Source organism: Myxocyprinus asiaticus, chromosome 48, assembly GCF_019703515.2.
Source record: "Myxocyprinus asiaticus isolate MX2 ecotype Aquarium Trade chromosome 48, UBuf_Myxa_2, whole genome shotgun sequence".
Lineage (NCBI taxonomy): Eukaryota > Metazoa > Chordata > Actinopteri > Cypriniformes > Catostomidae > Myxocyprinus > Myxocyprinus asiaticus.
Window position 1 is genome coordinate 30,535,869 of NC_059391.1, and position 25,939 is coordinate 30,561,807.

Sequence of the window (25,939 nt, forward strand, 5' to 3'; positions counted from 1 at the left end):
ATGTTCAGAGGTGTGTATTTAAGTAATTGTTTTGTTAGTTGCATTTATGTAGTTTTTCAAATTCAGTCTGGACAAAACAATGAGGGTTACCTCATTGACCCTTGTATCTAAAATGAGGACACGTCTAAATTTACCTTATGAAAAGGTTAAAAGTACATTATTGGTTTCCGAAGTGAGGAGCTAGTCATTTCAGAAGGGTTTTTTTTTTTTTTAAGCTTCAGTCAACGTGTTCGAATAACGTCGAGATTCATGAATCTCAATGTGTTCAGCGTTTAAGAGATCTATTGAGGTCCGTGGTTATGCTGGGAAAAGAGTGCTGCCAAGTTACCTAAATTTACCTGTACTTGCCCTCCATTATGTCAGTGTTATTAGTCTTGTTAAAAGCAAGTTATAATAGTTTGTCGACGTAAAAAGTATCTCTTCATTTTCGCGCCTTTCCTGGCTGTGCGCGCGCTACTGGACAATGACAAACTCTTGTCAGGATTCTGAAATAAGGTTGACATTCGCCAGGATTTCCAATACACAAGTTGGGGGGAGGGACCTGGAAGTCTTCTGCACATGAGAAACACGATTTTAAGTAATCGCCGCTGCTCGATTATGTGGGTTTGATAATGGATTTGATGTGACTGAATGTGCAGTATTTATATCAGTGGGGGAGGGGTCTCGATGTCTGTGCGCGTGACGTCAGCACGCAAAGCTCCAAACCCGAGACGGAAGCTGTAAACAATAAAACACCCAACCCGTCCAACATGCATTTATCCGCGATGACGGTTCCGTTATCGGCGCTCTTGTGCCTGTTCTGTGCCTTCAGACCCGCTCGAGGTGAGTGCATGTCTGTTTAACCCGGTTCGCGGGTTTATTCAGTGATGTTTTGACACCCGTTCGCGCGAGCAGCTAACGCTAAACCCGCTGCATCCGCGCGCCCGTTATACTCATTCATCCACCAAATCTGCCGCTTTTTTGTCAATATTCAAGGCGAGGTCGATTGCAAAAGATTATTAGAGCTCATATACAATAAATGCCCGCTGGGATGTGAGAATATAGAGCTCTGCTTTGGGCTTTTCGAGGAGAGTTGAGTGATGCTAGCTAACACATCCAGCTTAAAATGGATGGAGGAGAAACCATCACTCACCATCAACACAACATCATTAACCATAAACAAACACCATCAACACAACATCATTAACCATAAACAAACACCATCACTCACCATCAACACAACATAAACACCATAATTTACCATCAACACAACATCATTAACCATAAACAAACACCAACACAACGTCATTAACCATAAACAAACTCCATCACTTACCGTCAACACAACATTAACCATAAACAAACTCCATCACTTATCAACACAACATTAACCATAAACAAACACCATCAACACAACATCATTAACCATAAACAAACACCATCACTCACCATCAACACAACATAAACACCATAATTTACCATCAACACAACATCATTAACCATAAACAAACACCAACACAACGTCATTAACCATAAACAAACTCCATCACTTACCGTCAACACAACATTAACCATAAACAAACTCCATCACTTATCAACACAACATTAACCATAAACAAACACCATCAACACAACATCATTAACCATAAACTAACTCCATCACTCACCATCAACACAACATTAACCATAAACAAACACCATCAACACAACATCATTAACCATAAACTAACTCCATCACTCACCATCAACACAACATAAACACCATAATTTACCATCAACACAACATCATTAACCATAAACAAACACCATCAACCCAACATTAACCATAAACAAACACCATCAACCCAACATCATTAACCATAAACTAACACCATCACTCACCATCAACACAACATCATTAACCATAAACAAACACCATCACTCACCATCAACACAACATCATTAACCATAAACAAACTCCATCACTTATCAACACAACATTAACCATAAACAAACACCATCAACACAACATCATTAACCATAAACTAACACCATCACTCACCATCAACACAACATCATTAACCATAAACTAACACCATCACTCACCATCAACACAACATCATTAACCATAAACAAACACCATCAACACAACATCATTAACCATAAACAAACACCATCATTTATCATAAACACCATCACTAACCATCAACACAACATCATTAACCATAAACTAACACCATCACTCACCATCAACACAACATTAACCATAAACTAACACCATCACTCACCATCAACACAACATTAACCATAAACAAACACCATCAACACAACATCATTAACAAACACCATCACTCACCATCAACCCAACATCATTAACCATAAACTAACACCATCACTCACCATCAACACAACATCATTAACCATAAACAAACACCATCAACACAACATCATTAACCATAAACAAACACCATCATTTATCATAAACACCATCACTAACCATCAACACAACATCATTAACCATAAACTAACACCATCACTCACCATCAACACAACATTAACCATAAACTAACACCATCACTCACCATCAACACAACATCATTAACCATAAACTAACACCATCACTCACCATCAACACAACATCATTAACCATAAACAAACTCCATCACTCACCATCAACACAACATTAACCATAAACAAACGCCATCAACACAACATCATTAACAAACACCATCACTCACCATCAACCCAACATCATTAACCATAAACTAACACCATCACTCACCATCAACACAACATCATTAACCATAAACAAACACCATAATTTACCATTAACGCATCATTTATCATAAAAACCATCACTAACCATCAACACAACATCAATAACCATAAACAAACACCATCATTTACCATAAACTAACACCATCATTTACCATTAACACAGCATCATTAACCATAAACAAACACCATCAACACAACATCATTAACCATAAACAAACACCATCACTCACCATCAACACAACATCATTAACCATAAACAAACTCCATCACTTATCAACACAACATTAACCATAAACAAACACCATCAACACAACATCATTAACCATAAACTAACACCATCACTCACCATCAACACAACATCATTAACCATAAACTAACACCATCACTCACCATCAACACAACATCATTAACCATAAACAAACACCATCAACACAACATCATTAACCATAAACAAACACCATCATTTATCATAAACACCATCACTAACCATCAACACAACATCATTAACCATAAACTAACACCATCACTCACCATCAACACAACATTAACCATAAACTAACACCATCACTCACCATCAACACAACATTAACCATAAACAAACACCATCACTCACCATCAACACAACATAAACACCATAATTTACCATCAACCCAACATCATTAACCATAAACTAACACCATCACTCACCATCAACACAACATCATTAACCATAAACTAACACCATCACTCACCATCAACACAACATTAACCATAAACAAACACCATCAACACAACATCATTAACAAACACCATCACTCACCATCAACCCAACATCATTAACCATAAACTAACACCATCACTCACCATCAACCCAACATCATTAACCATAAACTAACACCATCACTCACCATCAACACAACATAAACACCATAATTTACCATCAACCCAACATCATTAACCATAAACTAACACCATCACTCACCATCAACACAACATTAACCATAAACAAACACCATCAACACAACATCATTAACAAACACCATCACTCACCATCAACCCAACATCATTAACCATAAACTAACACCATCACTCACCATCAACACAACATCATTAACCATAAACAAACACCATCACTCACCATCAACACAACATCATTAACCATAAACAAACTCCATCACTTATCAACACAACATTAACCATAAACAAACACCATCAACACAACATCATTAACCATAAACTAACACCATCACTCACCATCAACACAACATCATTAACCATAAACAAACACCATCACTCACCATCAACACAACATCATTAACCATAAACAAACTCCATCACTTATCAACACAACATTAACCATAAACAAACACCATCAACACAACATCATTAACCATAAACTAACTCCATCACTCACCATCAACACAACATTAACCATAAACAAACACCATCAACACAACATCATTAACCATAAACTAACTCCATCACTCACCATCAACACAACATAAACACCATAATTTACCATCAACACAACATCATTAACCATAAACAAACACCATCAACCCAACATTAACCATAAACAAACACCATCAACACAACATCATTAACCATAAACAAACACCATCAACACAACATCATTAACCATAAACAAACACCATCACTCACCATCAACACAACATAAACACCATAATGTACCATCAACACAACATCATTAACCATAAACAAACACCATCAACCCAACATTAACCATAAACAAACACCATCAACACAACATCATTAACCATAAACTAACACCATCACTCAGCATCAACACAACATCATTAACCATAAACAAACACCATCAACACAACATCATTAACCATAAACAAACACCATCATTTATCATAAACACCATCACTAACCATCAACACAACATCATTAACCATAAACTAACACCATCACTCACCATCAACACAACATTAACCATAAACTAACACCATCACTCACCATCAACACAACATTAACCATAAACAAACACCATCACTCACCATCAACACAACATAAACACCATAATTTACCATCAACCCAACATCATTAACCATAAACTAACACCATCACTCACCATCAACACAACATCATTAACCATAAACTAACACCATCACTCACCATCAACACAACATTAACCATAAACAAACACCATCAACACAACATCATTAACAAACACCATCACTCACCATCAACCCAACATCATTAACCATAAACTAACACCATCACTCACCATCAACACAACATCATTAACCATAAACAAACACCATCACTCACCATCAACACAACATCATTAACCATAAACAAACTCCATCACTTATCAACACAACATTAACCATAAACAAACACCATCAACACAACATCATTAACCATAAACTAACACCATCACTCACCATCAACACAACATCATTAACCATAAACAAACACCATCACTCACCATCAACACAACATCATTAACCATAAACAATCTCCATCACTTATCAACACAACATTAACCATAAACAAACACCATCAACACAACATCATTAACCATAAACTAACACCATCACTCACCATCAACACAACATCATTAACCATAAACTAACACCATCACTCACCATCAACACAACATCATTAACCATAAACAAACACCATCAACACAACATCATTAACCATAAACAAACACCATCATTTATCATAAACACCATCACTAACCATCAACACAACATCATTAACCATAAACTAACACCATCACTCACCATCAACACAACATTAACCATAAACTAACACCATCACTCACCATCAACACAACATTAACCATAAACAAACACCATCACTCACCATCAACACAACATAAACACCATAATTTACCATCAACCCAACATCATTAACCATAAACTAACACCATCACTCACCATCAACACAACATCATTAACCATAAACTAACACCATCACTCACCATCAACACAACATCATTAACCATAAACAAACTCCATCACTCACCATCAACACAACATTAACCATAAACAAACGCCATCAACACAACATCATTAACAAACACCATCACTCACCATCAACCCAACATCATTAACCATAAACTAACACCATCACTCACCATCAACACAACATCATTAACCATAAACAAACACCATAATTTATCATTAACGCATCATTTATCATAAAAACCATCACTAACCATCAACACAACATCAATAACCATAAATAAACACCATCATTTACCATAAACTAACACCATCATTTACCATTAACACAGCATCATTAACCATAAACAAACACCATCAACACAACATCATTAACCATAAACAAACCATCACTCACCATCAACACAACATCAATAACCATAAACGAACACCATCAACACAACATCAGTAACCATAAACAAACACCATCATTTATCATAAACACCATCACTAACCATCAACACAACATCAATAACCATAAATATACACCATCATTTACCATAAACAAACACCGTAATTTCTATTTTAAGTGTCTCACTGGAACACAGATTTATGATTTCTTTTAAAGAAAAGGAGGATCGAGTCGAAATTAATTTGTGTTAATTAACATTATGTCACAAATACTGTCGATTGAACTTAAATATTCATTTAAACCTAGAGCTCACACTTGAAACTGAAAGAACAAAACCAGAAAACCTTAAAAATTCAAATAATATGAAATACTCATTTCATGTTCTTATTGGCAGTAGATTATATTGAACAGCAGTGTTGTTTCTTATACATTTTATAGCAGTTCACTAAGAGTTTTGTGCTGTACAGTTGTTTCTGTGTAAAAATATATTTGACAGTCACTGTCACGAATATTGTAGATTTATCAAAGTGTACCCATGCCAACACATCCAGAGTCTGTCCAGACGGCAGAATATCAGGTGAGAACACACGTGTGATTGGGCGTTTCCAGATCTGCATCATCTTTTGTGATGTTTTGAACTCTGACACTGGACTGTTATTTCATATAAGGATCTCTTTCTCAGCTTTGGCTTCTTTTGGAAATATTTTCATTGGCGGCGCAAAAATAAACAAAATATTTGGCCATATTGTGTGTTTAATGTCAGTTACACAATATTAACATGCTTTGTGTGACCTCTTGTTTTCAGCCAGTCACAGCCGTGCTCATATTCAGTGTTAGTGTAATATTGCTGAAGTGTCTGATGTTGTGAAACAATGCTGTTGTCTGTGTGGTGTACAGGTTACTATGGCAACCCCTTGAACAAGTACATCCGTCACTACGAGGGTCTGTGGTATGACACGGATCCGGTGCATAGCAGTCATCAGAGAGCCAAGAGGGCGCTGTCGCATCACGAGCAGTTCCTGCACCTGGAGTTCCACGCGCACGGCAGGTGAGACACTGCTCTGTTTTACAATACTAACATATTAATGTCATCAGGTGTGATAACTCTAAATAGCTGTTATTGAGGAGTTGTCTTACGCTGCACTCACATCAGGTCAGAAGTCATTATCAATTTTCGACTAGGTAAAATGGATCTCATCTTTGTAGAACTTGTGTTCACAAGTTGAAAACTTCTTCCACCTGACTGTTGTCACATCATATAAAAACAAGTTAGTTAAACATTTGTCTAATATTATAATAGGCCATTTTACCTGATGCACTTTATTTACTTTTCAATATTTTGCAAAAAATAAAATAATGATTAATTAATGTACTGTAGTTACGAAGTGTTGTGCTGTTATCAATAACATCCACTAATGAATGCCATTATGAGTGTTGCCATAGAAATAAATCAACCTCCCCCAGCTGAAGTCAGAAGTTTACATACACCTTAGCCAAATACATTTAAACTCTTTAAACGTTTTTCACAATTCCTGACATTTAATCATAGAAAACATTCCCTGTCTTAGGTCAGTTAGGATCACTACTTTATTTTAAGAATGTGAAATGTCAGAATAATAGTAGAGAGAATGATTTATTTCAGCTTTTATTTCTTTCATCACATTCCCAGTGGGTCAGAAGTTTACATACACTTTGTTAGTATTTGGTAGCATTGCCTTTAAATTGTTTAACTTGGGTCAAACATTTTGGGTATTCTTCCACAAGCTTCTCACAATAAGTTGCTGGAATTTTGTCCCATTCCTCCAGACAGAACTGGTGTAACTGAGTCAGGTTTGTAGGCCTCCTTGCTCACACACGCTTTTTCAGTTCTGCCCACAAATGTTCTATCAGATTGAGGTCAGGGCTTTGTGATGGCCACTCCAATACCTTGACTTTGTTGTCCTTAAGACATTTCACCACAACTTTGGAGGTATGCTTGGGGTCATTGTCCATTTGGAAGACCCATTTGCGACCGAGCTTTAACTTCCTGGCTGATGTCTCGAGATGTTGCTTCAATATATCCACATAATTTTCCTCATGATGCCATCTATTTTGTGAAGTGCACCAGTCCCTCCTGCAGCAAAGCACCCCCACAACATGATGCTGCCACCCCCATGCTTCACAGTTGGGATGGTGTTCTTCGGCTTGCAAGCCTCACCCTTTTTCCTCCAAACATAACGATGGTCATTATGGCCAAACAGTTCAATTTTTGTTTCATCAGACCAGAGGACATTTCTCCAAAAAGTAAGATCTTTGTCCCCATGTGCACTTGCAAACTGTAGTCTGGCTTTTTTATGGCGGTTTTGGAGCAGTGGCTTCTTCCTTGCTGAGCAGCCTTTCAGGTTATGTTGATATAGGACTCGTTTTACTGTGGATATAGATACTTGTCTACCTGTTTCCTCCAGCATCTTCACAAGGTCCTTTGCTGTTGTTCTGGGATTGATTTGCACTTTTCGCACCAAACTACATTCATCTCTAGGAGACAGAATGTGTCTCCTTCCTGAGCGGTATGATGGCTGTGTGGTCCCATGGCGTTTATACTTGTGTACTATTGTTTGTACAGATGAACGTGGTATCTTCAGGCATTTGGAAATTGCTCCCAAGGATGAATCAGACTTGTGGAGGTCCACAATTTTTTTTCTGAGGTCTTGTCTGATTTCTTTTGATTTTCCCATGATGTCAAGCAAAGAGGCACTGAGTTTGAAGGTAGGCCTTAAAATACATCCACAGGTACACCTCCAATTCAGTACACCTCCTATCAGAAGCTAATTGTCTAAAGGCTTGACATCATTTTCTGGAATTTTCCAAGCTGCTTAAAGGCACAGTTAACTTAGTGTATGTAAACTTCTGACCCACTGGAATTGTGATATAATCAATTAAAAGTGAAACAATCTGTCTGTAAACAATTGTTGGAAAAATTACTCGTGTCATGCACAAAGTAGATCTCCTAAACGACTTGCCAAAACTATAGTTTGCTAATATTAAATCTGTGGAGTGGTTAAAAAAATTAGTTTTAATGACTTCAACCGAAGAGTATGTAAACTTCTGACTTCAACTGTATTTATGCTCTGTGAGTGAAACAATATTTCGAGAACTTTCCAATCTGTTCAATGTTTTGACAGTATGGTGTACAGTAAATAATAATAATACATTTAATTAATAATTATAATTATATTTATTTATCACACATTATACATTTTCACATATACAGTGAAATTCTTTTTTTACATATCCCAGCTAAGCTGGGGTCAGAGTGCAGGGTCAGCCATGATATGGCACCGCTGGAGCAGATAGGGTCAAGGGCCTTGCTCAAGGGCCCAACAGTGGCATCTTGGCGGTGCTGGGGCTTGAACCCCCGATCTTCTGATCAGTAACCCAGAGCCTTAACCGCTGAGCCACCACTAATTTGTCAGCACCTATGCATTGTAAAGTCCAGCTTCTGTGCTAAAAAACGACACCCATTTTGTGTTGGTTAAGCCTTGCATATTTTTTTTTCTGCACGGAGCATTACAATTTGCCAGAAGTGTATAATTATTATTCAGAAATGAAGGCATTTTTTTTGGCGATTTGCATTTTTTGTGCATATCAACATCTACTGGTCGGGGAAAATAATTTATAGTAAAAAAGGACTTAAATATTGATCTGTTTCTCACCCACACCTATCATATCACTTCAGAAGATGATGATTAAAGCACTGGAGTCTTATGGATTACCTTTATGCTGCCTTTACGTGCTTTTTGGAGCACAAGTTCTGCATTCTGAATACCTACAGAGCTGATATATTCATTAAAATCTTCAAATGTGTTCAGCAGAAGAAAGTCACATATCTGGGAAATAATGAGAGAATTTAGGGTGAACTATTCCTTTAACATTCATTCAGAAGCAAGAACAAAACGCTCTTTCCCAAGTAACCTTTTTTTCTGAAATGTTTCATCATCTCTGTTGTGTTCCCATGTGACAGACATTTCAACCTGCGCATGAAGAGAGACACGCGGTTGTTTTCTGATGATTTTAAACTGGAGATGTCTGGAGAGGAGATCAACTATGACACCTCACACATCTACACTGGAGAAATATACGGTCAGCACAACGACAAACAGACGCTGATACATTCCAATTGTTCTCAAGTCAAACGATTAAAGCAATTTATTCAGTGCAGCTCTCAATCTCATTCACACTTCTGATACTAGCAACCAATTCCATTTCATCATCATCGAGGTCAAACCCGGCGTGACGCAACAGTGCAGATACTTTGAATCTGAACGTGAATATTAGTTGTGTCTGTGATCTAAACCTGTTTGTGGTCTGGACCGGTCTGCAGGTGAACAGGGCACTCTGACTCATGGATCCATCGTGGACGGGAAGTTCGAGGGCTTCATTCAGTCTCATCGTGGGACGTATTACGTGGAACCGGCCGAGAGATACCTGGAGGATAAAAATGTCCCATTCCACTCCGTCATCTACCACGAGGATGACATAAGTGAGTCAAACTCAATCCTGCTGTCAGATATCAATTTATTATCAAAGAGTAGATATCTATATTATTTTTTTTGGCCTAAAATGTTTCCTGTCATGTTTGGATAGATCTCCTTCAAGTGTTCCTTTGGAAGAATATTTTCTGTTCCAGATTTAGTTTGGTGGATTTTAAATTGGCAATCTGTGTTCTCTGTCTCTCATCACGTGCTTCAGGTTATCCGCATAAATATGGTCCTGAAGGCGGCTGTGCAGATTCATCTGTGTTTGAGAGAATGAAGAAATATCAGTCGTCAGCGCTGGAGGAGCCGCAGAAGGTCACATGATCTACATCTTCTGCTGAATCCGTCCATTCTCGAGAGATTGAAAGAACTCAGAAAGACTCGTTATTTGATATATGAGCAACAACAGACCAGAGAACATGACTTAGAGACATGATGAGTATAAATGCTTTGGTTTGTTTGTAGGAGGTGAATGTGGAGCAGAAGTCTGCAGATGATCTTGTTCTCCTGAGGAAGAAGAGGATGACACAGGTGGAGAAGAACACGTGTCAACTCTTCATCCAGACCGATCATCTGTTCTACAAATACTACAAGACCAGAGAGGCCGTCATCGCTCAGGTACGACACTAACTGTCCGTTAATGATTGATGATTTGCACTGAAATGACAGATGCAGGTGATGTTGTGTATCTCTTCAGATCTCCAGTCATGTGAAAGCCATTGATGCCATATACCAGGGCACAGATTTCATGGGCATCCGTAACATCAGCTTCATGGTGAAGAGGATACGGGTAATTTCACTCACCTGCGTTTACTGTAACTGGACTTTTCTCTTCATAATAATATTAATAATAATAATATTAATGATGATGTTCTTGCTCGTGTCAGATTAACACCACCAGTGATGAGCGAGATCGCTCGAACCCGTTCCGCTTCGCCAACATCGGTGTGGAGAAGTTTCTGGAACTGAACTCTGAGCAGAATCATGACGATTACTGTCTGGCGTACGTCTTCACCGATAGAGACTTTGATGACGGTGTGTTGGGTCTGGCCTGGGTCGGCGCGCCCGCGGGTAAACCACAGATCTTCACTCACATGAGAACTGGTGAACTCATGAGCCGTCCGGCAGGTTCTGATTCTGTCTGTGTGTTTACAGGGAGTTCTGGTGGAATCTGTGAGAAGAGTAAATTATATTCTGATGGGAAGAAGAAATCTCTGAACACTGGAATCATCACCGTTCAGAATTACGCTTCACACGTGCCTCCTAAAGTCTCACACATCACCTTCGCTCATGAGGTCGGACACAACTTTGGATCTCCGGTGAGTTGATAAAGAATTTCCTCACAAAATATAAATGGTATTTTGTTGTTTTTTTGGACAGTGAAGGAAGAGTAGTCCAGCACTCATGTGAAGTCCTTCAATAGTGATTAATGAACATCTCAGGATGAAGCGCTCTTGAGAGAATGAACAGAATCGACACAAAAAACAGCTGAAAATACAAGAGTGCTTATATTTGTGGAACGGTACTCAGTAAACTCCCATACTTCCATTTGTGTTATTTCATAGTTTTGATGACTTTACTAGTTACTAAAATTTAGAAAATTGTCATAATAAAGTGATTAGGTGTTTCTAATCATTTAAATCCCAGTTGCCTCCGCATCTGAGACCGTCAACCCGCGCATCTTATCACGTGGCTTGTTGAGCGCGTTGCCACGGAGACATAGTGCATGTGGAGGCTTCACGCCATCCACCGCGGCAACCACGCTCAACTCACCACGTGCCCCACCGAGAACGAACCACATTATAGCGACCACGAGGAGGTTACCTCATGTGACTCTATCCTCCCTAGCAACCGGGCCAATTTGGTTGCTTAGGAGACCTGGCTGGAGTCACTCAGCACGCCCTGGATTCAAACTCGCGACTCCAGGGGTGGTAGCCAGCGTATTTTACCACTGAGCTACCCAGGCCCCCTTAAATGATCATTATTATTATTAATCATAATGTGAGGGACAAGGCCGTGTGTTTTTGGTGGTAATGATGATTTGGTCTCTGCTCGTCAGCATGATTCGGGGTCAGAGTGCACGCCGGGCGAGTCTAAAAGCCAGGACAAGAAGGAGAGAGGAAATTACATCATGTATGCTCGAGCAACATCAGGAGACAAACTGAACAATAACAAGTTCTCCGTGTGCAGCATCAAGAACATCAGTCAGGTGCTGGAGAAGAAGAGAGGGAGCTGTTTTGTGGGTGAGTCAGTGAGGTGAATATCACATGATCACATGGGCATCCTGACACCTCTGAAACACAGAATCAGTGCTCTGTGTGTGTGTACAGAGTCCGGTCAGCCCATCTGTGGGAACGGTCTCGTGGAGCCGGGTGAAGAGTGTGACTGCGGTTACAGCGATCAGTGTAAAGACGAGTGCTGCTACGACGCTAATCAACCAGATAACAGGAAATGCAAACTCAAACCAAACAAAGTGTGCAGGTAAAACTTTAATTACACATCAAACACACTTCAGCTGTACATAAACACTTCAAGCTCATGATTTCACCCCAAAATCATTATAGCGCTGTCATTATTACTAATATATTACAAACATTTTCTTCCTTAGATTAACATGCACTGACTAATTGCTCACAGTAAGACTAGAAACATTTATTAAGAAAGTAAATACTGAATTCTGATTTCATATTGACTTTAATTTCACATGATCTCAAAGTCAATAATGTGTGTGAACATTCGTTCTTTTCTCTGATTCTATAAAAATAACGTTTTTACCATGTTGTACAAGTTTATAAATCTTAAAGTAAATAGAGTTCTCTTGCTGGATATAGAAATGTGTGTTTTTGTGTGTTTGAATCGTGTTCAGTCCGAGTCAGGGTCCCTGCTGCACTCATGAATGCATCTACAAGACTCGTAACGACAAATGTCGCGAGGAGTCGGAGTGCGCTCATCAGGGCATGTGTAACGGAGCGTCCGCTCAGTGCCCGACCTCTGAACCCAAAGCCAACTTCACCGCCTGCCACGGAGACACGCAAGTCTGCCTCAACGGGGTGAGTGACCAATGACATCACAGCAGAACCACAGTATCACACATGACATCGGAAGTGATTAATGAACACACCCTGTTCTGTGTTTCAGGGCTGCTCGGGCTCGATCTGTGAGAAGTACGGTCTGGAGGTTTGCACCTGTGCCAGTGTGGACGGCAAAGACGAGACTGAGCTCTGTCACGTGTGCTGCATGGAGAAGAGTCAGTACACTCATATTACAGCTATATTCAAAATTACATTTTTCATTGTTTTATTCATTTATAAATGTCATAACAGAGTGCAACAGTGTGCTTCCGGAAGTGAAAATCCCATTCATTTTCTCCATAGACGAACTGATGTTTAAAGGTAACTTGTAAACCTTTTAAGACAGACCTATCGTGAGCGCCGAGGTTGTTAAATGACGGAATATTACAGTGGCCCAGTGGTGCACAATAAAAACAAATTAGTAAAGCAACTAAAACACTACAGGAATTAACCACAGCACAACGGAAATAAGCTACAACAAATAAGTACAGCATTTTGTTAATATTTCTTTTCTGATCATTTTGCGTTTTAGTGTTTTGTCCTTTGGTTTAATTCTGTGTTTTCAGATTTTATGTGCTTTGCCAATTTGGTTGTGCACCTCTGGGCCACCGTAGTATATCAGTCTAGGATATTTCAACTTTTAAAAATCATGTTTAATAGCAGAATTCCTGGTGAAGAACTACACTACCCATAATCCTAAAGAGAGATCCACCAATCAGAGAATTGTCAAAAGAGCTCCGCCCACTCCCATGATGCACTGCAATCAAGTCGCTCTCCATACACACTCAAACTACTGATATATTTGTATATATCTGAATATTTTACAATAAAATAAAAATATATTGTGTCTGTAACTTTAAATCAATAGTTTTATATTTTTCTATCGTTCAATTACATCATTGGCAATGCATCATGGGATTGTAGTTCATTCCATTCATTCAAATCAAAGTTTGTAATGTTGTGATTCACTTTGGAGCTGGTTTTGCTTCATGAACTCTTTTACGAAATCCCTGTGGAAAGAAATTAATGGGAAAAATACTTACGGAACCAGACAGCTGAAAAAGTGGACGTGCCCTGTTGTGCTCTATTTCAGGGTTCATTCAGTGTTCAAAACATGGAAAAGTCATGGAATTTCAAATTAACCCTGTCATTTCAATGTTTCAAAAATTCAATTTCCTGTGCACTAATTACTAGAACTGCACAGAATCTGCTTAAAATGTTCCGCACCGATTTTGTGAGCAATTCAGTGGAGTGAACTTAAACACTTTTTAATTGTAATGCAATTTAATTGTAAATCTATATGATTGTGAATGTGTGGCGCAGTGAACCCGAGCACCTGCAGCAGCACCGGCTCCGAGCGTCTCACACGATTCTTCAACAAGAAGGTGACGACTCTGCAAGCCGGCTCACCCTGTAATGACTTCAAGGGGTACTGTGACGTGTTCATGAAGTGTCGTCTGGTGGACGCTGACGGTCCTCTCGCCCGACTCAAGAAAGCCATCTTCAACCCAGAGCTCTACGAGAACATCGCTGAGTGGATAGTGGCAAGTGTCTTCTTCATTTATTGGTTGTAGTTCCTCCTCAGATTATTGCGTAGTTTGTTGTGTGTGTTGAACGTGTTTGTATGTTTGCTGTGTTTCTGTGCACAGGCTCATTGGTGGGCAGTGTTACTCATGGGAATCGCTCTGATCATGCTCATGGCTGGATTCATTAAGATCTGCAGTGTTCACACACCGAGCAGCAACCCAAAACTGCCCCCTCCAAAACCACTGCCAGGTAATTTAACCTGTGACCCTCAAACTAACCCCTCTGAAAACAGGTCATTTACACACTATTTACTGGGGTTTGGTAAAAATATAAATGAAAATATCAAAATAAAAAGTTTGGTTTGACTCGTTCTGTGTGTCCAAAGACGAGATCCACACAATCCATTTCTCATTGAATAATGTCTCTTTTAATATCCTTTCTGTTCTTTACAGTCAGTGTTTGATCAAAAACAACAAGAAACGGATCATTTTAATCACACATGGCACAGATGCCGTGACACTCTTGTTAAGATGCGCTCGACTGAAACGCTCGCTGAACCGCCGCTATTCTTAAAGAGACAGTACCATTTTAGCACTTGTTCTACTTATCAATGGAAATACTTATAAATAGTACAAATATATATATAAAATTATATAAACATATTTATTGATGGGATACATGGATTTGTAAATTGTTTATTTTTTTTCCTTTTTTCTCCCAATTTGGAATGCCCAATTCCCACTACTTAGTAGGTCCTTGTGGTGGCGCGGTTACTCACCTCAATCCAGGTGGTGGAGAACAAGTCTCAGTTGTCTCCGCTTCTGAGACCGTCAATCCGCGCATCTTATCACGTGACTCGTTGTGCATGACACCGCGGAGAGTCACAGCATGTGGAGACTCATGCTACTCTCCACGATCCACACACAACTTACCACACGCCCCATTGAGAGCGAGAACCACTAATCACGACCACGAGGAGGTTACCCCATGTGACTCTACCCTCCCTAGCAACTGGGCCAAATTGGTTGCTTAGGAGACCTGGCTGGAGTCACTCAGCACACCCTGGATTCGAACTCGCGACTCCAGGTGTGATAGTCAGCGTCAATACTCGCTGAGCTACCCAGGCCCCGGATTTGTACATTTTTAAAAAGTTAAAATGTGACCAAAACTAATGGTAACGTAAAATAAATATTTTGGTAATTTACCTCATGAGAAGGTCCTCTGTATAATTAACAGCATTAACTGAGGGAATTTCTTTCATATGTAATCAAATAGGACATTATAACTGAAATAGGGCTGAGCGACATGATATAAAGTGTCAATCAATAGAGATTCTGCATTCATCTTGTATTCGGCACTTTATATCCACTAAATATGATTCTCATCTGAAACATGTATCTGTGTATCACATGAGTGGAGCATGCAAGTCAAGTCATATTTATTTGTATAAGTGCGCATGAGTAGCAGGCTTCCAGAGACAGGAGAGCGCAGTGTGGGATCACTCACGCTACTCAAAAAACTTACGTGCACTATGGAGGAAGTCAAACGTCTCAAACGTCTAGACAGCCCAACTTTCTAACCACCAATGACGAGGAGCCACAACACTGCGTTATGCGCCAAAATAAAGGGTTTTTAAAATTCAGTTTGAATGATGTTAGAGATTAGGAAACAAACTGGCCATGTTTGCCTTTACATATTCAATTAATCTCTTTAGAGGTGAGATGAATCACTGACTACGTTTACATGGACACCAGAAAGCGGCTTATTGTGAGAAAACAGCGTTTACATGAGCTGTGATTGCAGCGTTCTCTTTACTCCCGTATACATGCGACTCGATCAGCAGCTTTCTCCAAAACAACGTAATTTCCCCGCAACGCTTGTGTAAATAATAAACATGGCATCTGAGAAAGACTTTACGATTTTATTCTTTGTTGTTGTGTTTGTTTCGTTCACTTTCTATCGTGACCTGCAGCAGAATTGCGCTGCAATAGTGGGGTTTTCCTCTTATGTAGAACTCCAGAATTCCCCCAATGTACGAGCACATATATGCGGACGTTAGGAACAGTCGATATTTTACATTGGTCTGTATAAATGGGTATAGTTTATAGTACATGTGATTTTCCCACTGTACTCCCAGAAATGTTGAATTCTTTCCGCTGTGTTGACTTGTTGTTGGGCTCCATCCTATGACGTTTGTTATCCACGCACGCGCACTCTTCAAACACCCATCAGAACGCCGCTTATGCGTTTACATGAGCACATAAAGCCACGTTCTTTGAGAGAAACCTTGGTGTGTTAAACCGCTTTCCCTTAATCCCTTAAACAGCGTAAGGATACCAGTGTTCTTGTTTACACGATGTTTCTGAACACCGCTTCTCTGGAATAATCCGTTTTCTTAAGTGCATGTAAACATGGTCATTAAGAGCCTAATTAAGTGTTTATTTTTGTTGGATGCTTTTTTTTTTTTTTTTTACTTGTGTATTATTCCCTTTGTTGCATTGCTTTGAGAAGATGTTGAGTTTCTTGAGGAAAGTTCATAATAATAATAACAATAATATTGGTCCACTACATCAGACTGAAATGTGGCATAATGTGAAATTTGGCTTTATTATAAGGTTGATTTAAAACCAATTTGTGTGTTTGCTTTTTATTTTTTGACAAAGTTCCAAATAAAGAGGAAGTAGTTTTCATGTATAAAGTATTTGATCCACTGACTAGGTTATCCAAAAGTAGGCATTCAAATGTTGTTTTTTTTTCTTTTGTTCCTGAATATCATATATATACTTTTATCCACCAGCGTGTATATATAGAGACCTAAACAAAAACCCATCTGTATGTGTTGTTTCCATTTTAAATCTTGGAACAAAACTTATTTTTCTTTCTTCCCCTTCTCGTGAAGGTACTCTGAAGAGGCGACGAGCTCAACAAGCCAATCAGCAGCAACTTCATCAACATCACAACCAGAACCAGCACCCTCACGGACACCAGAACCAACGGCAGGCTCCACGCCAGGCCCAGCGCCAACCGCAGCCTCAACGCCACCATCGACAGCCCCGAGAGAACTACCAGATGGGCCAGATGAGACGCTGAGTTCCACAAATACCCACAGTGCCTGTCATGAGCGGTACAGCAGACACCCCAGAGTCTCTGGTCCACTGACACACTGAACAAAACCACATCCACTCATCTGACGCTCTACAACTGTGTGCCGAGTGTTGACTCCACTAAAGTTCTAGAACAGCACCAACACTCATATTTCTGGCCTTTGGCCACGTTTACGCCTCTCATCCACACTACAACAGCTTTGCCCACACTGAAAATGCAGCGAGCACACTTTGGAAAGCGAAGAGTTTTCAGTGGATTATGGTGCGTTCACTTTATGTTGGAAATTCCGTAATTATAAGATTACAACTGGTAGAAAGTGTTCACCTCTTCGAAGAACTCGTAATAAAAGAACTCGTTGTAAAAAAACAACATGACGTTGATGCACGATTAGTTGTCTAAAGTTCTAGAACTGTGCATCAGCACTCAAGCCACGACCACAATAATCCGTTTTAAGTTTCCTAACGTCATCAATTTCCAAAGTAAGCAGTAATGGAGAGTGCTGTTTTCGGTGGAGGACAAAAGACGTTTTAGTGTGGGCACGAGGCTTAAACAGTGTAAGTTATGTTTTTTACAAACGAAAATGGATGAGTGTGGACGTGCCCTCAGGTGATTGTCCAGACCTGCAGAATATTCACGGTTCTAGATCTCTGATTGGGTGTAGATTTTGTTCAGTCTGATGGTGGAGCAATGGGGCTTTACTCCAAAGAATCAAACCGGGTCGGCCGGCGCCGTCCACCACCACTCTACAGTCCAGCAGATCCGTTGTGATTCTATGTCACACTACATCAGAGTCCTTTTCTAAAGCTTTCATGAAGAATCCGGCACTAAACTGGAGCGGTTTACAGGAATCCGTCATATAATGCTTCCACCTGCCAGAACCTGATCCAGTCACGTGGAGTTCCTCTCTTTGGAGTAAACATGAACAACTTCTCCATCGTTTGATCATGTTTCTCAGCTTGCTTTGGGAAACACGGAACAGATACTTTAGTTTGTTTACCCCTCCTTGACGGAGTACTTGAGAGGTTTACTGGGGTATTTGTAGATAGAGCGCCTCCTGTAGTTCTCAGAGTTGTTTTTCTTTTAAAACTCTTTAGATCCAGTGAGACTCTTAGTTTGAATCTCTGGAGCTTTGGACGGGTGTCGCCACATCATCGGAAAAGGACTTTTATTTTGTAAGAGCAGAAGTACGAGCCTTCCCTTTTCCGTAGTGCAGAATCGCCACATCTGTACAGAGAAACCATATTAGTTGTATTATATGTGAGAACAAATTATTTCTTCTACTGTCAATAAGAGATTTACAGTTGCAGTTTTGTTGAAACACTCAGGACTCAAAAACACAAATGAAGGGTATCGATCAGTGCGCAAAATGAAACAGATCACGCGTGAGCCACCGGATTGATTTAACCGTTTACATACTTCATTCCGTGCGTATTTGTTCATTAATGCGTTTACCTTGTTTTTTTTTTATTTATATAAACACTCTAATCTCGGCTTGACTTGCTCACCGCATGGAAGCGTCAAACATCGTCTAAAAACAGCCTTCTTGTTCACACCTCACAGTGTCTCACATTCACTGCACTTCCTGTAAACACCCTGAATGAGGGAACGCATCAGAGGAATGTGCATGACACAGAAACTCATTTGAAATGTAATTGTTTTTATCAGTCAGATCGTGATGTTGAAGGGTACTAAGAGGAAGACAGTGCTGAACCTGAAGAACTGTTTGTGTTCTTCATCTGAAGATGTTTTGCTTAATCCTGACCGCACACAACACACTAAAGTGACCAGTGCGTGAATTCAGTTTTTGTTCTATCTTGACTTCCTTTCAAAGCCAAAACTCAGATTATAAAAGGTGTTTTGTCTGAATCTGAGTGTCATTATTTTGTATTCCCTCACAATACGTTTATCGCATGGGTTTACTGCAGTAACCACATTTTAACCATGAAAATCGTAATAAAATCAAAGTAATAATGCAGGTAAAGCAATGCTAATAAAAGTCATAATCATTCATCCAAATAACATGGTTGCTACAGTTTTACTATTGTAACACCATGGTTCATTTGTGGTACAAGTATGGTTTTTAAAACCATGTTTTCCACCATAAAAATATTAGTAATAAATTCCTTATGAAAATTAAGTACATATACCACAAATTAACCATGATGTTACTATAGTAAAATTAAGCATTAATCGTATTACCATAGTTAAAGGAATATTCCAGTTAAGCTCAAGCGACAGTATTTATAGCATAATATTGATCACCACACAAATTAATGTCGACTCGTTCCTCCTTTTCTTTAAAAAAGCACAAATGTGTGTTCCAGTGAGACACTTACAATGGAAGTCAATGGGGTCAATCTGTAAACATTAAAATACTCACTGTTTCAAAAGTATAGACACAAGACATAAACAATATGTGTGTTAACATGATTTTACTGTGATGAAATCACTTACTAACTGCATCTGTGGAAAGTTAGAGCCAATTTTACAACTTCGTTGCCATGACGATATAACGCCCTAAACCCTAAAGCAACGATTTAAACAACTTTACAGCTCATATAATACATGCGTTTTAACAGAATGAATGTAAGTGCTTTTATACAATTATAATCGTCACATTTCTGCCTTTAAACCTCCAGAAATTGACCCCATTGACTTCCATTGTAAGTGTCTCACTGGAACACAGATTTGTGCTTTAAAAGAAAAGGAGGGACGAGTCGAAATTAGTTTTTGTTGTAATCAACATTATGACACACATGCTGTCGATTGAGATTAACTTGTATTGAACCCAGAATATTCCTTTAATAGTTGAAATGTAGTTACTGTAGGATAACCAACGTACATTTTGTGATTCCAACGGTGTTACTACAGTAACTATAATTCAACTATATGGTTACTTTAGTAAAACCATGGTTCATTTTTGTAAGGGATGGATAATGACACTGTGGGGGAAGCCAAAATAATTGCGAGGGAACGCAAAACGATTTGGGAACGAAGAATTCCCTCTCTGTCCTGTAGATTCTCCGTACGGGACCATTTAGAGTCTAACGGTGAGTTCGGAATGGCACACTATCTATACTCCATACTACTTTTATCATATCTATCAATGGCAGAAATAGTAAGAGTAGTATGGGAGTATGCCATTCTGAACTTGACCTAAGAGAACCGTTTTCATTCAGATCTTCTGATAATTAGGTGCTTTATTTTGTGTTTACTGCTCACAGCTGCACATTAAACATTTAATATGTTCTGATCCGCTGTGAGTCACATTAATTGTGTGGTACTGGTTAGCTCAAACAGACGAGTTGTAGTTTTGCAGAAGATCTGAATCTCCAGCTGTTTGTTTTACTTGAAGTCTGTCAGATAAAGGAACTTCTGATTCTGCTCTGAGCAGCACAAACGACCCTAACTTACTCAAAGAAGACATGTTGTCTAAAAGCCCATTTTCCTTATGTTTATGTTCTAACGGTGTTGCATCATGATATTAACACAAACTTCAGTCAGTGGCGTTTTATCACTACATCATCAACAGGAAATGGAAAGACAGAGATGGGCAGCAGTGTCAGGTGTGTGACAGACAGAAACAGACCTCAGGATCTCAAACCCTCTGAAAACCAGCACAGGAAACATCTAGAAAGAATGAGTCAGGGTCGATGCCATCTTTAATTTCACACCAATCAAACAATTCGGTGAGTGAGAAATGTGTACAGTCTGTTCAACGGGGTGTTCTGTTTTTAAGGTCTTCGCTCTTATTTAATTATTCTAACCAATGTTGGATATATATAGATACATTTTACAGCTCTGGAAAGAATTAAGAGAGCACTGTAAAATGATCTGTTTCTCTGGATTTATTATTTATAGGTGTGTGTTTGAGTAAAATGAACATGTTTGTTTTATTCTATAAAGTACTGACAACATTTCTCCCAAATTCCAAATAAAAATATTGTCATTTAGAGCATTTATTTGCAGAAAATGACAACTGCTCAAAATAACACAAAAGATGCCGTGTTTTCAGACCTTGAATAATGCAAAGAAAACAAGTTCATATTCATTATTAATCAACACAATACTAATGTTTTAAGAGTTCAGAAATCAATATTTGCTGGAATAATCCTGATTTTCAATCACAGCTTTCATGAGTCTTTCACAAAGACGAATCTGCCCGATTCCAGCTGAAGCACCCCAGATCATCACCGATCCTCCATCTGGTCATCTAATGATGGAGACCTGGAGAGACCTTCAAGACACAGTGTCTCACACCCACTGTGAAATTTGGTGGAGGATCGGTGATGATCTGGGGGTGCTTCAGCTGGAATCAGGCAGATTCGTCTTTGTGAAGGACGCATGAATCAAGACACGTACAAGGTTACCCTGGAAGAAAACTTGCTTCATTCTGCTCTGACAATGTTCCCCAACTCTGAGGATTGGTTTTTCCAGCAGGACAATGCTCCATGCCACACAGCCAGGTCAATCAAGGTGTGGATGGAGGAGCACCGGATCAAGACCCTGTCATGGCCAGCCCAATCTCCAGACCTGAACCCCATTGAAAACCTCTGGAATGTGATCAAGAGGAAGATGGATGGACACAAGCCATCAAACAAAGCTGAGCTGCTTGAATTTTTGTGCCAGGAGTGGCATAAAGTCACCCAACAGCAATGTGAAAGACTGGCAGAGAGCATGCCAAGACACATGAAAGCTGTGATTGAAAATCAGGATTATTCCAGCAAATATTGATTTCTGAACTCTAAGTTAAAACATTAGTATTGTGTTGTTTAAAAATGAATATTAACTTGTTTTCTTTGCATTATTGGAGGTCTGAAAACACTGCATCTTTTGTTATTTTGACCAGTTGTCATTTTCTGCAAATGCTCTAAATGACAATATTTTTATTTGGAATTTGGGAGAAATGTTGTCAGTACTTTATAGAATAAAACAAACATGTTCATTTTACTCAAACACACACCTATAAATAGTAAATCCAGAGAAACTGATCATTTTACAGTGCTCTCTTAATTCTTTCCAGAGCTGTATATATGTGTATGTGTGTATGTATATATATATATATATATATATATATATATATATATATATATATATATATATATATTTTCAGTCCACTAGTAATTTTTTTGAAAGACATATTTAGATTCTTTTGGTCAGATGGATTATTTACATCATTACACAACAGCACTTCTCATGAAACAGACTGTATGTGTTTCCTCACAGCTTTCATTTCATTCACATCACATTAAATATGGCATCTATGATTTGATTTTGAACTGTTGTTTCCTTGAATGGTTCTTATTATTCTGAACAAAGTCACACCTCAAACAGACGACAGGTACTGTATGGCAAGCCGTATTGACATTTAATCATGACATTTAATGTAATGAATTATAGATATCATAATTACATTTTCTAATTCTTGTTATCAGGAATGTAATTACTACTAGTGAAAATGTACATTTTGTAACTTTTTGTTATCAGTTATTAGGTTTGCACTTGTAAAAACATTGATTCTTGATGTAAAAAATGATGTTCAGTGTTCGACATTAACGAAGGGGGAAGTGAAAGAGAATTTTACAGCAGACTGATTAACACAATAATGAAAATTAGCTGGCTATATTTGTGATATAACATAGGCCTGTTTCACTTATTACAAACTGGGCATGAAATTCTGGGGTGGATTGCGCACATTTTTCCCGCTTTCTATGGTCATATAATTAGCGTGACTGCTTCTCTCACAGCAGCTCATTGAACACGTGTCAGGTTTAGACTACAGTGAGAGCGCAGCACGCTAGCACATTTTTGCTGAACTTCAACCTGTTAATTTGACATGCATATGTCGTTACATTTATATAAAAAGAGCGATCTCTGCAACCAAGCGGCACAGTTAAAGTTTCACTCCTGTTTATGAACAATGAAGCAGACTATAGTGCTACACGTGACACTGAAGTGATCTGATTTGCGGCTCATATTACAGCACCTTTTACATCATAACTGATTTAACAGCAAGGTCTCCTCTTTCAGGATTTCATCTGTTAATTTACATGGACTTGAACTCTTTAAGGGATAGCTGACCCAAAAACAGTCATAACTTAATGTATCGCAAACACACATGACATTTAATCTTTCATCCTTGGACCACAGAAGGAAATGTTAGGCCGAATGTTAGTCTCAGTCACCATTCACGATCATTGTAAGGAAAAAAGATGAATGACAGTGAATGGTGACTGAGACTAACATTCTGCCTTTGGTTTTTAATTTACATCTGTGGGGTTGGAACAACATGAGGTTGAGTAATCGTGACAGAATTTCTGGGTGAACTATCATTTTAATGACCTGTTTAAGTATTTGGTTTGCCTGCTGAGTGACTCCAGCCAGGTCTCCTAAGCAACCAAATTGGCCCGGTTGCTAGGGAGGGTAGAGTCACATGGGGTAACCTCCTCGTGGTCGCTATAATGTGGTTTGTTCTCGGTGGGGTGTGTGGTGAATTGAGCGTGGTTGCCGCGGTGGATGGCGTGAAGCCTCCACACGCGCTGTGTCTCCGTGGCAACGTGCTCAACAAGCCACGTGATAAGATGCACGGGTTGACGGTCTCAGACGCGGAGGCAACTGGGATTCGTCCTCCACCACCCGGACTGAGGCGAATCACTATGCAACCACCAGGACTTAGAGCGCATTGGAAATGGGCATTCCAAATTGGGAGAAAAAGGGGAAACCCCCCCCCCCCCCAAAAAAAAAGTATTTGGTTTGCCAAGAAAAATAATGTTAATGTAAGTTGGTACATGATTGAATCACGTCTTGCTGGAAAACTATTGATGAGAATAATGCTTCTGTCAAAATTATATTTACACCACAGTTGAAAAAAAGTTCCTTATTTGTGTCTCTGGACAAGTAACTTTTTTTACCCGATGACCAGTGTATGACCAGTTTACTTGTCCAAACGCCAAACACAATCCTTAATGTCGAGCCCTGATGTCATTACTCGTGGAAATACCCATTCTTGATTTAAAACGCTTGTAAACAACATAATTCTTAATAATTACAACTGCATATTTACTAGTAGAATTCACAGTGATCTGTTATTCACTCGTGTTCAAAACACAATTACAGATATTTATAATTCATTTCTTACTCGTTGAAATTATAAATACACATGTCCGCTATAATGCTAACTTTTGAAATCTGTAAAAAAATTCAACATGTTAAATTTAGTATTTCAGATGTCTGAAAATTGATTGGAGAGTAATTAAAGATATCGTAAAAGTCTGTCTTGCTATTTACAATCGCATGTGAAATTAACTAGTGAAAACATTGATATCAAGTGTGGGTGTTTCTGCAAGTCATTTTATGTCAAGAATGAACATTTTTACTAGTAAAAACTGCATATGTGAAATTATAATTCCAACTAGTGTTTTGAACAGGAGTGAATGACAGATTGTGAAATTCTTCTGGTGAAAATGCAGTTACACAAATCAAAAATTGTGTTTTTCACTTGTTGAAATTCCATTTCTGATAGCAAGAATGAATGTTTTTGCTTGTGCAAGCATGATTACTGAAACAGTGAAAACTGAGTTCTCGATATCTATAATTGATATCCTGCATATGAATAAATGTTAATGCGGCTTGCCGTACGATATGAAGGTTTTGAATCTGATTTCAGCGCCCCGT

General features: G+C 38.9%; 1 protein-coding gene across 1 annotated transcript; it reads left to right on the forward strand.

Annotated features, from left to right (window-relative positions):
- The first annotated feature begins 764 nt into the window (after positions 1 to 764).
- LOC127437623 (disintegrin and metalloproteinase domain-containing protein 10-like) lies at positions 765 to 20,965 on the forward strand. Its single transcript, XM_051692653.1, has 16 exons — positions 765 to 822; positions 6,946 to 7,096; positions 10,049 to 10,167; positions 10,409 to 10,567; positions 10,777 to 10,877; positions 11,028 to 11,180; positions 11,260 to 11,352; positions 11,450 to 11,633; positions 11,718 to 11,881; positions 12,622 to 12,805; positions 12,893 to 13,043; positions 13,429 to 13,612; positions 13,701 to 13,809; positions 14,957 to 15,177; positions 15,283 to 15,409; positions 18,060 to 20,965. Exons 1-16 carry the CDS (start codon positions 765 to 767, stop codon positions 18,248 to 18,250), a joined length of 2,349 nt encoding a protein of 782 aa, XP_051548613.1. The 3' UTR covers positions 18,251 to 20,965.
- Positions 20,966 to 25,939: the final 4,974 nt, after the last annotated feature.